General features: G+C 41.7%; 1 protein-coding gene across 2 annotated transcripts in view; it reads left to right on the top strand.

Moving 5' to 3' along the window:
* Window positions 1-14670, top strand: part of SDK1 (sidekick cell adhesion molecule 1) — a 365337-nt gene that overhangs the window by 261971 nt on the left and 88696 nt on the right. For both annotated transcript variants that reach the window (XM_015294104.4, NM_204105.5), the window contains exons 18-22: window positions 601-716; window positions 3883-4075; window positions 7158-7256; window positions 11975-12166; window positions 13903-14024. In XM_015294104.4, the coding sequence (XP_015149590.2) occupies window positions 601-716; window positions 3883-4075; window positions 7158-7256; window positions 11975-12166; window positions 13903-14024 (722 nt within the window). The remainder of the gene's footprint in view (window positions 1-600; window positions 717-3882; window positions 4076-7157; window positions 7257-11974; window positions 12167-13902; window positions 14025-14670) is intronic.

A 14670-nucleotide genomic window follows, 5' to 3' on the forward strand; every position in this document is an offset into this window, starting at 1 on the left:
AAATTCAGTATAAATGAATGATTATCTTATCAAGATTAAATGAAAACATCTTCAATTCCCAGGAAAAATCTTGGTTGCGTGTGATATGACTCATCTTAATCTTTTAAGCAGCAATTAATAATAAACAGATCCTGTCACCAGATTATAATTCAGAATTAGAATTTTGATTGTGCTGGTCCTGTGTTTTCTAGTTTGAGCCTGGGAACTGCATGATATTAAAAGACTCAAGAAATTTCTTGGTGAGGCTTCATTTCTCTGTGCAGTCATGGATAATTGAAAGAGAGATGTTCACCTATCATTACCTAGCTTCTGTCTCAAGTCTTTATGCGAAACTCATTGTGGAGTAATAAGCTCAGAAATCATTTCAACCCCTCCCCTTGAAAGAATTTCTGAGAGAACATGAGAAATAACTCAATTACCACTCTTTCCAAATCATTGCTGGTTGCCCTATCACAAGAAGTGCATCCTTTTCTCTAGGTTGTTATTACTTTGTGACTCATAAGTGGCAGTGAATAGGTTCTGTGCTCATCTTTCTCTTTTGCTCCCTCACCCCTCTGCCATTCTGTTTGATTTACTTTTCCTCTCTGCTGATGGGAGCAGTGCCGACAGCTCCGCCGCAGAACGTGCAGGTGGAAGCCGTGAACTCCACCACCATCCAGTTCCTCTGGAGCCCTCCGCCCCAGCAGTTCATCAATGGTATTAACCAAGGATACAAGGTAAACAGAAGGAAGATTTCTTTAACTTTGTTTGCTCTAACAGTCGTGGTATATAACAATTAGAAATTGAATCCAATAATCTATGAATGTCCTAGATGACGGTGTATATTAAGGGATATCTTACAGAAGCAAAACGAAGAGAGAACTGAGCAGTTGTTTCTCCTAATATAAATTCCACTGGCTTACGTGACTTCTGAGGAGGAAGTATGTCGTAGGCTGGACATTCTAATACCTTTATCATTTGCCTGGAGAATTTCCAAAGCCAAAAAGCAGTTTGATGTCAAACAGCACAGGAAGCACGTTGCTGTGACACTGAAAATCAGCCCTGAGATTCCTATCTACTCTAATACAAAACTCCCATTCAGTTAATTGGGAACCAAGATGTCACACCAAATATTTGTCTTAACTTTCCCACTGTGATGGTTTTGAAGATGTAAAAATGTAAAATTCTTAATCACGCTTGATGGAACGGCGTTGACGCGGCACGTCCTTGTTGATGGGGCAGCTGGCAATATCTATTAACAGAGCGCAGAGCAGAGAGTGCTTCACGGAGCACTTGTGGGTCCTTTCACTAGTGGAGTGTTTGCTGAGGAGGGAGCTGAGTGCTTTATTTCTGTCTCTCAGGAAGGACTGCTTAATAGAAACTCCTCCAGCAGTTCAGCAGTGGGGATATAATTTAGGAAGCGTTTAAAAACATTCTTAGAAAGAACAAAGAGAAATCTTGCCGTGATCGCAGAGCAGGACGAGGGAAGATGGGCGCATTTTGTTAGCAGGAGGAGGAAGCTTGGTGTAGCTGTTGGGAGGGAGTGTTGACTGAGCTGAGGAGGATGTGCAGTTCAGAAGATAGGCTGTGAACTGTGGGTGGATTTTAGGAGAATCATAGAGCCATATAATGGCTTGGGTTAGAAGGGACCTCAAGGATTGTGAAGCTCCAACCCCCCCAACGCATGCAGGGCCACCGACCTCCATATCTAATACTAGACCAGGCTGCCCAGGACCCCATCCAACCTGGCCTCAAACACCTGCAGGGATGGGGCATCCACAACGTCTTTGGGCAGCCTGAGAAGATTTGATCCTTCTCTGAGATGTCTCAAAGTGATGGAGAAACTGAGGTAGATGCATGCAGGTGTGTTTTTTTGTGCTTTTTTTCCCATTTCTCATAAGGAAATTATTTCTCATACAGAACAGCGATAGTTGCACAATCCCCAGTTGAAGCAGCATGTGTGTGTAAAAGTGTACGCCTTTTTCCCCAAGAAAGCATCAGCTCTCAGGACTAGGTTACTAGCAGGGAATCTAGGCTACAGAAGTCTATCCTGAAATAGAAGCAGCTGGCTTCTGCTTGGGCTGTAGAGAATGAATGAATGCACTTTGGGGCTCGCTGGACTGTAGCACACTGTAATTATCTGGTGCCAATCCAAACGTGGTGAGCTCAGTCAGATTTGGAGAAGCCATCTTTTAGATTTTTTATTCTTCATTTTATTCAAACACATCTTCAGTACAAAGAGCCTTAATCTCATTGCCTGAGTACCTCTAATTTAAATTTCGAATTAATTATCTATTTTATAAAATAACCAAAATCAAGATTTGTATCCGTCAGCATTCAGTAAGAATTTCTCTTTGCTCGGAGTTATTTGATTGCATTAAATTGCAACAGCTTTATAATTTCTCACTGGGTTTGTGAATTGCAGCACAAAGACTGTGAGAACAGTTCTGTGGCAGTTACTTTGGTGCATAGTTTCTTCTGTACGATTTATAAATAACAGTACCAAAGCTGGGCTTTTGCTTTTCCTGAGGGTTAAACCCATTTTGTCGTTTAACAGACAAAATTGTTCACTTTTATATCCTGCACGTTTTCTATAGAATGTGCAGTGATATTCAGTCTAATGTTCAGTCCCTCAAAGTTATTAATGCCAATTGTAATCCGCAAAGGTGATTTAGAAAAGAAAATAAAACTTACTATTCCATCAACCATTATTCAGTTTTTATCTTTTCTTTGAAATTTATTTGCATTTCAAGAAGTAGTAAAGTGCACCTTTCAAATATGAAATATTCCTAACAAAATGACTGCTTATAGTGCTCTAACTGTGCTTTCTGACTATAAGGAGTATAGTCTCATTATCAGCCAATAGACGTTGGCGAAATGTGTTAAATATGGCTCAATAATTTCAGGCATCTATTCATGTTTATGAGCCTGAAATCAATACAAGTAGCATGATTTATGCAGATACTGAGTAAGGCATAGAATTTTAGCATGCTTATATAAGCCACAAGATAAGGATTTTTGGACATAATAGAAATTTCCGAGGCACTTTAAAGCTTTAGGCCCTTAAGTTGTTTAGGTGATTTCAAAAATTGTTTCAACATTTCGAAGCCATTTGCAAAAAATGAACTTCTGAAGTCCTCATTTAGGTACTTACAGATAAGGTATTCTACCCTAAGAAACACTGTTCACCCAGCAGGGCCACTGAGAAGACTGAAACCTGGAAGAACTATGGCTTGCCAAGCACGTTACTTTAAATGCATAGAAATTTTGTCAGGAGTCTCACATTTGGGACCTAGGTGCTGAAAGCTGTACTAATCCTTCTTACAGCCATGTTCTATTCTTTCTATAGTTCCAAAACTTTTTGTGGCTGTCCCCACATCATCAGGCACTGAAACATTATTTGCCTCTTAGCAGTGCTGGTCTATGGGATGCTGAAGGCTGTGGGAGAGGAAGGAGGATTTCTCCCCCCAGTGGGATCTTTCAAGGAACCCTGTGATAAGATGAAGCTTTCATCTCAGAGTAGCACTGAAGTTCCCTTTCTTACTGCATCTTCCTTTCAACAGCAGGGGTTGTCCAGCTCAGAGGGACAAAAAAGACTCATGCCATACAAACAGGCACTTGCAATAATTTTGGCCTTGTTCAGTAGCAGAAATTGAGAGCTGTAATACCTCTATAGTATCGATATGTCCCCTATTGCTAGTAAGCATTATACTCATCCCTCCAGTTATCATGTTAACAGTGTTCTGTCCATCTGTTCAGCGTCGGAGCTGACAATAGTTGAACAGCATTGCTTGTTTTTTACAATCAGATTAAGATGGTTTTGGCAGCTTAGCATGCTCTAGTTCTCTAGTTCTGAATGGACACATCTTCTAATGAGAGCTCATCCACGTTTACATTCTCTAGCTCCTAGCATGGCCAGTGGATGCTCCAGGGTCTGTGACGGTGGTCACCATTGCTCCAGATTTCCACGGTGTTCACAGTGGCTGCATCACCAACCTGAAGAAGTACACCACTTACTACACGTCGGTTCTGTGCTTCACCACCCCTGGCGACGGGCCGCGCAGCGCGCCCCAACTCCTGCGCACACTGGAAGACAGTGAGTAGTCAGCACTAGTAGAGAATCTCAATGCTCAGGTTTGGGTTGGTGGGAGAAAAAGCAAGAATTGTCACATCTGGGTGCTTAAAATCAGGCCTCAGGTCGATAAAGTGGTTTGTAGTCTCTTGTCAAGTTGCTCTCCATCAGACAATGACCTCAGCTGGTTATCCGCGCGTGTTCTTTTCGCTGCTGGGAAATGAAAGGCTGAAGCTGAAATCTCCGTGGTGTGGTTCAGCTAACACAATGCATTGTTTGTCTGCGAACCCTTATGCTCTTAAATCCATGTTCAGGTATCCAGATAAATATGAATTGATCTGAAGAATTGAGCACTTCCTGTGGAAATCAATGATTAATTTAAGTTTGATTCCTTCCGCTATTCAGTATATTGGAAATGTCTATATCTATACTATATTGCAAGTATTTGTATGAAGTAAAACAGCCAGCATCAGGATGATTCAGTAGCTTCTACTCTGCAAACTAAAGTCAAATCCATGGAATGAAATAAAAAGAGCTAAATAGTTTTGCATATAGATTGTTTCCTGCATCAGAAAATACTTTGGCCTCTGTGGCTTCCTGGAATTGTTTGCTCAAGACATGTCTGGGACTAACACATCTAGCGTGTCTGTTCAGATGACAGCTGAGTTGCAGTGGCACTCATAGCTAGCTGTGCGTCCACAGTGATGTTGGTTCTGGCCAGGGCTTCTTCTCACAGAGCATCTCAAACACTGCTGCACATTTACAGGTCCAAATAAGAATTTAAAAATGTCTACCACAGCCATTAAGATATTGTTTTTAGAAATACTGCTTCTCCTTAACAGGGATCTTTTAGGTTAGTCAGTGTTCCCGTAAAGAAAAATCTGATTAACAGCAGCGTTCACAGAAGTGAGACTGAGAGTGCTAACCCATTTTTTCATGAGATGCTCTTGAAAGTATATGAAGAAAAATAAGTACTTTCCTAAGAATTTTGATCTTGTGGTTCGCCTCCTCCATATGCCCCAGGAACAGATTATAGACTGAAGTCTTTGCTTGTTAGAAGGTCACACAGATAGCAGTGCAACCACCAGAAATCTGATGAGCTATTAATATGAACTGATACGTTTTTAACTGGAGTCATAGTGAAAGGCATGGAGGAAAGAAAAACAGATGTTAGGTTCTTATGTGTTGTATGAACATTTTGCCTGTTTTCTTAAGGAAATGAGGCTCTTGGCAGTGTTAATGTGTTGGTTGTCTGTCTCAGATCCATCTGTCTTTCTGCCTCCAAAAACATTTTGATCCCATGGCTAATTGCTGGAAGCCAAAGATGGGCGGCTCCAAAGACTTCATGAGAATTAAGCAGCTGGGAAGAGGAAAGAAACAATAAATATTTCTGCTAAAGGAGAAATGAGCCTCAGAGACTTTGTGAAATTACAAGAAGGGCACAGTCAGACACTGGGAATATCTCAGGGAGGTGCTGGGATTGTGTGCCACTTTGAACACCAAAAATTTCCATCATGAAACATGAAGAGACAGAAAGTTGAACTGGTTGTATATTTGTTGTATATGGTTACGTGTGCTGCAAGGAGCTTCTGCACTAGAGATGGGCAGCATTTTTTGATTCCGAGTCCTTCAGAAATGTTTTGGTGGTGACTGAGAACTTCAGTGTAGTGTGGTGTAATGCATCTTTGTGGAGAACTTGTTGAATCCAACTTATTTCAGGATTTATGTGGTGGGTAAAAAGGTTTGAAAGGACTGTCATTCATGGTCTCAGGTGATCATTTTCTGTCTGTCTGTAGAGCCAAGTTGGGCAATCCTTTAAAAAACAGCGCAAGTAAATCTGTTTGCTGATGAACTGTAGGTCAAATAAAATGTGACATCCAGTCAGAAGCGATGCGTCCTGGCTTGGTGTAACCTGCACCTGCTTTTCATTATGGCATTAAAACTGGAACGCGATGGCAGGAGCTAATTGGAGTAAAGCGTTGAGATTATGTGGCTTGCATGTGTGCAGATATATGTTCCTGAATAGTGCATAATTGCTGTGCTCTCGTCGGGTATTCCCGAGATCGCTACCAGATCAGCACTTTCCTGTACTGCTTTGACTACTACACATCGCAGAATGGATTTGGAAATTTTCCTCCCTAGGATTGCAGAATTGCAAATGTGGTCTCAGCCGACCTACTGGCAGCCTTCTTTCTTTATCGTAGCTGGAGGGGAATGAGAAACTGGACTAAAGCACAGTGGAAACAAAATATGAAATTGCAGACGAGAAATTGCCAACTGATGTCAGCGGAGCTGGAGGATACTCAGGCAGGGATCCAATGACAGAAGCAGAGCGAATATAAAGTGAACAAAAACTCCTTTTTCCAGTACATCGATTGAAGACAGAACAGCAGTTGGATCAAAAATCAGTCAGGATGTCTTCCTTGAAGATCAAAATTGAGGGAGGATGGCATATTCTTGACAGTCATTCCATTTTATGCTCTTTCATTGCACACTAGGGAGCTGAAATTTTTAAGAGCTCTTGAGCTACATCATAAAAATCCTTTAAAAGTTTCACACACTTGTATTCATTTTGCAAAAGATAGTTGCCATTATGCTGGACATTTTTAGAGATGTTTTGAGAGACTCCATCCAAGTGCCGAGGCTGCCCTTGCTCTGACCTTCGCCTGCAGAAGGCTCCGTGCAGGCAAAGGGAGCACAGCCCCAAGGAAGCTGCACGGAGCAGCACGGGGTACCCGCATGCTGTCGTTGGGGGGAAACAACAAACGCAATCACTTCCAACATTGCCAGCTTGATTGTTCTAATTAGATTAGATCAAGAAGAAAGACAGAGAACACATTGCATGCAGGTCCCCTGCTGCTGCTCTCTTCAAATCTCTGCACAGTTGGGATGATGACTAGATAAAATAATTTATGTGATGATAGCCAGAGTGCTTCTTAACACCTTGCATCCTCCCCTCTTCCCTGCAGCTCTCACTAATGTTTCCAGCAGGCTTCCCTTGGCCCTGGCTCCATGTTGCAGTCCTCCAGCCCTAACCTTGCCACATGAATCACATCAGAAGTAAGTGGGCTTCTTGTGTTAACAGATCTCCTTTTCTGATTGCCAGAGCCGGGAGCTGTGGGACACCTGAGTTTCACTGAGATTCTGGACACGTCTCTCAAGGTCAGCTGGCAAGAACCTGTAGAGAAAAATGGCATCATTACAGGCAAGTATCAGCTGCTACTTTTTTTTTTCCTCTTTTTTTTTTTCCTCCAGTGTGTGGGGTAGAATGTATCACTGCAATGAGGAAATGTTTGCATAATAGAACATTTAGGGAGAACTGGCTGCTGCGAGTACTGGTTTCCTGGTTCATCTTTTGGGTAATTGAAATGTCAGCTAGGGCACATTATAGAAAGTACGGGTCCAATTACTGGCAGCTCATGATTGTGGTCACTGAAAAGGCAGTCTTTATTAGAAATCAGCTCCCCATGGAGTCAGTGGTCTTGTTAAATCTTCTGTGACCTCCACCTTTGCCACTTTAAAGTCTGAAACTTTGCAAGTTGGGGTTTCCTGCACTGAATTTACAGCTGCAAAACCTGAATTGGCATTGCTAAGATTTGCAATCAAGACCAACCCTGAAATCAGCAGTATCCTTCATCTGTGATCAAGTGGCCTGGCTGCGGACTGCAGGACAGAATTTGCATGTCATTACTTAATTTTGTATAAACCATCACAGCAGTTCAGAATTCTTGTTTCTTTGATGAGCTGGCCATCTGACTGCTCCCTGCTATTTGTCTATTTATTGCATGCCAAAGTAGATGTAACATCAGCAACTTCATTATTTTTCATAAAGGCAGCTATTAATAGTGGAGAAAATCTCTAGCTGTTCCCAAGAGAGGCAATATTGTTTTCAAATGGAAAACTACTACCTCTGCACGGGGTGGACATTCCATCTAACAAAGGATTTCATGGTTGTGAATTGCAAGAAAGCTCTCAGATTTTACATCAGCTAAAATCGTAGTTGGAAAGGGATCACTTTGCATGGATCCAAATATTCTGTTTTGACAGTATTGACATTTCATTTTTAATTTAAAAAATGTGTTTGTTTTTTTTTTAAACGCTTTTGGGGATTACAAAGAAAAGCAGACAGACTCCTTGGCCCCTCTGCATTGAAATGTTCTATCAGCCCAATTTCATGAAATATTTTCACTTCAGCAGAGCTGGTTATTTGGATCGGACTTGCTTCTGTCAGTGTTTACTCTGTGAACCTCTAAGGCACTGTTTATATGTGTTACTTCCATGACGTTTACATTATCCCTGAGTTTTTTATGCACATATTCTGATGCCTTATAGCTCAGTAGCCTTCCTGAAATATGCATTGATTTAAGTGGTTCAGGATCAAAAACTAATAACTTCTGAAAGCAGAGCAGTATTGATTCAGTAAGGATGTCCAAAGCCTTCAAGCCCAAGTGCTTAAATTTAGGTACCTAAATCCAAATCTAGTTATCTAAGCAATACGGTGCAATATTCATCCATGTAAAGCTGCAGTTAGCAGCACTGTCACTTAGTGCTGCAGAACGGTGCTCCTACAAACAGTCTGCAACCAGAATGGGTTGAGAGTTGGTGGAGCAAAATGATGGTCTGCATTATACTTGGGGCAAATTCTTTTAAAAAGAAGGAGCTCAAGAAGAATTCACAAAGAAATGCTGACATAAAAATGCCCAGCAAAGTTGATAAGGAAACAGAAATGTCCTTAATGTCGCAAACTGCATTTGGACTGGAAAGGCAGCAGAAGTGTTCATGGCCCTGAACACCTCAGGGGTTTGCAGAGGATCCCCTTGGAGCTCTGAGAGCTTTTCCTCTTCATTTCTGCTCATTGAGACCTTTACGGGCACTTCTTGTTGCGTGCACCAGCGCTGGGAGGAGGAGCGCACGGAGGAGGGGGCTGGCAGCCACCATGCTCTGGGAAATTGCCCATTACTCTTGCTGTAAATTTCAGTATCTTCCCCTTTCCCTCAGCAAACCCTGATTTATGAGGACCTGGATGCAGACGGACAGGTTGTGATTGGCTGTACTGCTCGCTGGTAGAGAATTTACTCCAGATCAACGGAAAATAATTTCTGAAACTCCTCCAGCCATTAGTTTCCGTTAGGCACCATTTTATGGCTCTGAGGGGTGCGATGCCACAGTGCAGGGCAGCTCCATGGCACCGAGCTGCTCCCGGTGTGTGGGCACCAAGGGAAGCACTGCGCTCCTCATGCGCACTGCTGGCGGGAGAACAGAGAGCGCGTTGTTACCAACCACATGTCCCAAAGTTCTGCCCATCTGTCAGTCATCGTGGCTTAAGTGCAATGTGGGGGGATGCTCGATGTTGTTCCTTTCCTTCAGCATTGTTTCATCTGTTTTAGTTATGCATGATTACATCTGGCTTTGTGTCAGCTCGGTATATATGTATGTATTTTCTGTTTTTATACAACTAGAATTTATCTATACTTCAGGACTGAAATATCCGCAGTAAATGCTGCCTCTTTGTCTTTTCTTCAATTTGCATGTGAGCTGAAGAATATTTCCCGGCGAACATTTGTTCAGTAAATAAATACATAAAGGCTATGTGCCTAATGGGCAGGAAAGCTGGGGCTCATCTCTGCAGTCACAGGGGAGAAAACAAAATGTTCAAAGAATAATCACCCACATTTGATGTATATGCAAAGTTCATCGAGATGGGAGGGAAGATGTCTCAATCATTCACAACTGCCTTATGTGTGGTGCAGGAAACTTCCTGCTGCTTGTAAGCAACAAATGGAAGGGGAGAGCATGAGAAGTCCCCTGCTCATTGCTTATTCTGTTTCTTTCTTTGAAAAATGCATTCTGTTTTATTCTAGGGTGGTTCCCCTTGATTCCCTCTGCCAGCCCATGTGCAGGGTTCAACACAGGCAACACGTAAACTCAACAGAGTCCTTCAGATTTGTCAAAATCTTCATGCACATTATAATCTTGCCTGTACTGTATACATTCTGGTCACTGCAAATGATTCTCAAGCTAAGAGCATCAAGTCATTTTAGTGTCTCTGAGATACTGGTAAATTACTGACTTAATTGAATCCCATCTAACAGATGGGATGTTTCAGACACTTGCTTAAAGCTTGCTCCAGGTGAGCTTTCAGGAGTTTTTCTCCTTCCCCCAGGTAGTGTGTTGTCAGACAGGTGGTTGCAATGTAGCTCCAACGGTTGAAGTATCACCTCTCTGCTGTTTATTACTGCCCTTTCACCTGAAACATAATTAAGGACGATGTGAGTAGTCTGAGTCCATTTTCATACAAATATGTTAATGTGAAATTCTGTCAGTGATGGCAGCTAGCACCCGAGGGAGGATAACATCTCACACCTTTCAAACTCTCTCACAAATGAGTGTCTTACCATGCTTGTAGTTCATGAGATGATGCTTCCTTGTTGATCAAAACCATAAGGTATTTTGCTACTTCAGTGTATTAATCAGCTTAGGTTTAAAAAACTAAAAACTAAAAAAAAAAAAGCCAACGATCCCAACTGGTCTGAATTCCTTATCTTATATGATGGGAACGGGAACCCAGTGGGGAGTTTCTCTATCCAGCTTGCCTCATGCATGGCTATCTCAGTGGGGTTCCTTTCTGTTAGCCCTTTTCATTCACTTCCATTTCACAGGCATTCAAGAGCTATGGGTATTTTTTTTTCCTTTTTTCCCCCTGAGTCAAATCACAAAGAAAGCTGCAATCAAGCAAACTTTTCAGATACGCTCTCTGGAGACTGGTGCAGCAAGGTTCAAGTGAGTTCAATTGAGAATAAAGTGCGACTGGGCAGGAGGAGGACAAGCAGATTTGGAGATAAAATTGAGCAAATCAGACAGTAGAAAGTTTCAAAAGTTCTTGGAAGGCAAATGGTTATAAAAGCAATAAAAAGAAATGAATTTTAGAGCCCGGTTATGATTTAAGAATAATGTGGGGGTCAGGTGAGTGCTGTCCTGGACAATAGATTGGCTACGCTGTGGTTTTGAAAGAAAAGATAATGATTCACCCTGCTAAAGGATTTGTGTGAGGAACAAGCAGTGGGGAGTAGGGGTTTTTCTGGTTCCTAGAGGATTCCCACCATGTTTCTTCATGTTCATTATTGTTAGATTTGTAAGTATTTCCAGATACACAGCAGCGAAGGTGGCTTCAGCCTGGAAAAGAAGTGGCCCTCCTCAGTGTATATAGATTTTTAATGAGGTGTTCTAGATGGTGAGAAAATGTTTTATTTTCCAGTGTTTCTTCCTATTCATTGTGCAGAGTTCGCAGAATGAAAGTCTGCCTTTCTGTGAGATCATCCTCGGGTTTCCTAATCATTGCACAGCAAGCACTGTACATTCATAGAAAAATGGAGAGACTCCATTGCGACTCCATGCCCCCATCTGTAATCTGATGGGCAGTGCTTATCAGAAATACCAGTATTACAAAATACTTGGTTATTTAAGTCAATGTTTAGTTTAACTTCTTTTTCTTTTTCTTTTTTCACTTTTTTTTCCTGTTGATAAAAGGTTTCCATAATCATAGAATCATAGAATTGCTCAGGTTGGAGAAGACCTTAAAGATCATCGAGTCCAACCACAACCTAACCATACTACCCTAACAACCCTCTGCTAAACCATATCCCTGAGCACCACATCCGAATGGTTTTTAAACACATCCAGAGATGGTGACTCAACCACCTCCCTGGGGAGCCTATTCCAGGTTGGAAAAGACCGCTAAGATCATCCAGTCCAACCATCCACAGTACCATTCCATAACCATCCAACCACAGCACCAGTGACCCAAGCATGCCTTACAGAGGCGTTCTTTCGTCAGTCTCTGGATTACTGCATAACAGTGCTTTAGAAGAAAAGCCAGACCCCACCTCTGCCACAGCCCCTGACTGCTGTGTCATTGCTTTCCAGGCTACCAGCTCTCTTGGGAGGTGTATGGCAGGAACGAATCCCGGCTCACCCGCACACTCACCAACACAACACTGGAGTACAAGATCACAGGGCTGTCATCTCTCACCACGTACACCATCGAGGTGGCAGCTGTGACTGCGAAAGGGAGCGGGTGGGTCACGTCCTCCACCATCTCTTCTGGGGTGCCTCCAGGTCAGTGAAACTTCATGGAAGGGGTTAAAACGGGCTGATTTACATGCACAGCAAGGGTCACAAGGGGCTTCGATTCAGTTATAATAAATATGGGTTTGTTTATGCAGCGTCAGAAGCCTTTACCGCATAATTTAAAGCTGATTCTTAGAAGTATTTTAAGAAGTGGTTTTTGTGGTAGAAGTTAAAAAAAATAAAAAGTTGTAGAGATTGCAGAAGGAACAGACAAAGCAATAAAGTGGATAAAGTAAGGAAGCTCTTGATATTTACAAGGTAATGTAAGAAGCACACCTGAATTAAATAAAAATTGGTGGTTTTGGGGAACAGTAGAGTTTGGATGCTGTTAAATGAGAAAGGTTTTTCTGTTTTAAGTAGTATAAGTTATGTCACCTGTGAGAGGACGTTTGCATAATGAAACTGAAATCTTATTTGCAAGATTTGGCAGCTGTGGCCTGAGAAAGATTTGGAAAGTAGTCCTCTGCTGCATTGTCTGAGTTTCCACTTGGGCCCCTGTGCATTATTTGATTTAGCGTTTTGCATTTGGATTTTAAAACTCAGCACTCTCCTTCATCCTGTACACAAAGCAAACTAAAAAGCCGTTCCAAACCTCCAACCAGCAGTTTCTGTTAATTTACAAGTAGAACTTTCCAAAGTGGAGCTGTTAATGTACATCACTGATGGCAATCCATTTTTTTTCCCCTTTTCTGGTGTTTTTGAACTTTTCTGTGTGCCTTGAAGTATGCTTGCCTTTCTTTCCCCTAATCACAGGTAATTGTGACAAGTTGCAGGCTGGATCAATGCCATGCTGCCTGTCGTTACCCAGATAACAGCGTTATCCTGTTTGGTCAGAGTTAGTTTATCGATCACAGCTCCCACAAATGTGAAGTAAAAATCAAGAAATATTGTGTATTCATGCATACTCAAAAACACATGCCAAAAATCTGCCCATTTTTGCCTGCTGCATTTGCACATAGTATAGCATTACAAATGATTACTGATTATTGTACTAATTTCCATTGCTTATGAATGCAGGTACTATTGGAAATTTATTCTGAACAATCTATATTTAATCCCTTTCCTGGGCTTGTTTTTGTTGATAATTCAGGCAGTATTAAAAATGTAAATGCTGCTCTAAGCTTGACTGATGTGAGGCAACCATCTGATTGGAGCTACAGATTTTTCTCCATAGAAAGTCACCCTCTTTATTTACAGCAGAAATTAAAAAAAAAAAATCATTTTGCTTTATGCAGCCATCAGGAATGGCTTATAAAACCCATCTATTGTAGATCAATATGAGAAGCATAAAACCCTTCCACTACCCAAAAACCTGGGCGTCTTTTTCCATAGTTAATATATTAAAGCTGTATATACCATAAGAAGTAAAATAATTATAATTCTAGAGAAAAAGCAGTGCAGAAGAACTGTGTGCCTTGGGAAGTGCCTTCCCCCAGCCACCATGCTTTGTCTGTTACTCCACCTCCCCAGAATTGTAGCTGCAGTTCTGTAGAGGGGCTCTCTTCCTTTTTGATCCATAAAATGCAGCGCATGCTCAGAGCAGCAGAAATTGTAATGTTGTATGTAATACTCTACCGAAAATAATCCCAACAGCAAAACCAGCACTATTTCCTCTATGGTAATTGTTATAAAGGTATTTTCTACACTGAAACGCTGCCAACCTGTGCTTCAGTGCCTTATACCAGCAGCATTTCCACCTCTCATGTGTGTTTCTCTTTCTGCAGAACTTCCAGGCGCCCCATCCAACCTGGTGATCTCCAACATCAGCCCTCGCTCTGCCACACTTCAGTTCCGGCCGGGGTATGATGGCAAGACCTCCATCTGCAAGTGGATAGTGGAGGGCCAGGTATGGCCCTTACAGAGCTATCACTGAGTCAGAAAAGGATCATCATAAGCAACTCATTCACCAGAGTTTGGTCCATTTATTTTAGAAATGGTTTCCAACCTGAGTTTGTGTCCTGATAGGTTTGTATTCAGACTAGGTGCTAAGCTGAAATTATCTCATAGAGCACAGAAGTATAGGGAGATTTGCAGTGAACAGTTAAGATGCCATTATTTATGACACTGGGTGTATTTGTGCCATCTTGTAAGGGAATATCCTGAGGTTTTCTGTCCAGGCTTCTAGATTTGAATAGGCTGAGTTCTCACCTTCATCAGCCTTAAACAGTACCCCTCTTTCTGCTGCCATTATGCCTTGGAGGACTTACATATTCCTCATTTGTTTTCCTGACAGACAAGCTTTGCTTCTTCCTTTCCACCCACAGATCTTTATAAATAATATAATCAGTTTTTAAGACCAAATGTTGGACTTCTTAAATCACCGTCACCACTTAGACATGTTGATACAATCGCTTCACTTGGTAACGAGACTGTTGTGAACAAGTTGGTACATTTTATACAATTTACATACACATTATTGCATATTGCAGAATTAAACGCTGGAGTTTTATAGTATGGTGGCTTGGCATACTTTGAGAATCATGTGTTGGAGC

Source organism: Gallus gallus, chromosome 14, assembly GCF_016699485.2.
Source record: "Gallus gallus isolate bGalGal1 chromosome 14, bGalGal1.mat.broiler.GRCg7b, whole genome shotgun sequence".
In the NCBI taxonomy this organism is placed as follows: Eukaryota; Metazoa; Chordata; class Aves; order Galliformes; family Phasianidae; genus Gallus; species Gallus gallus.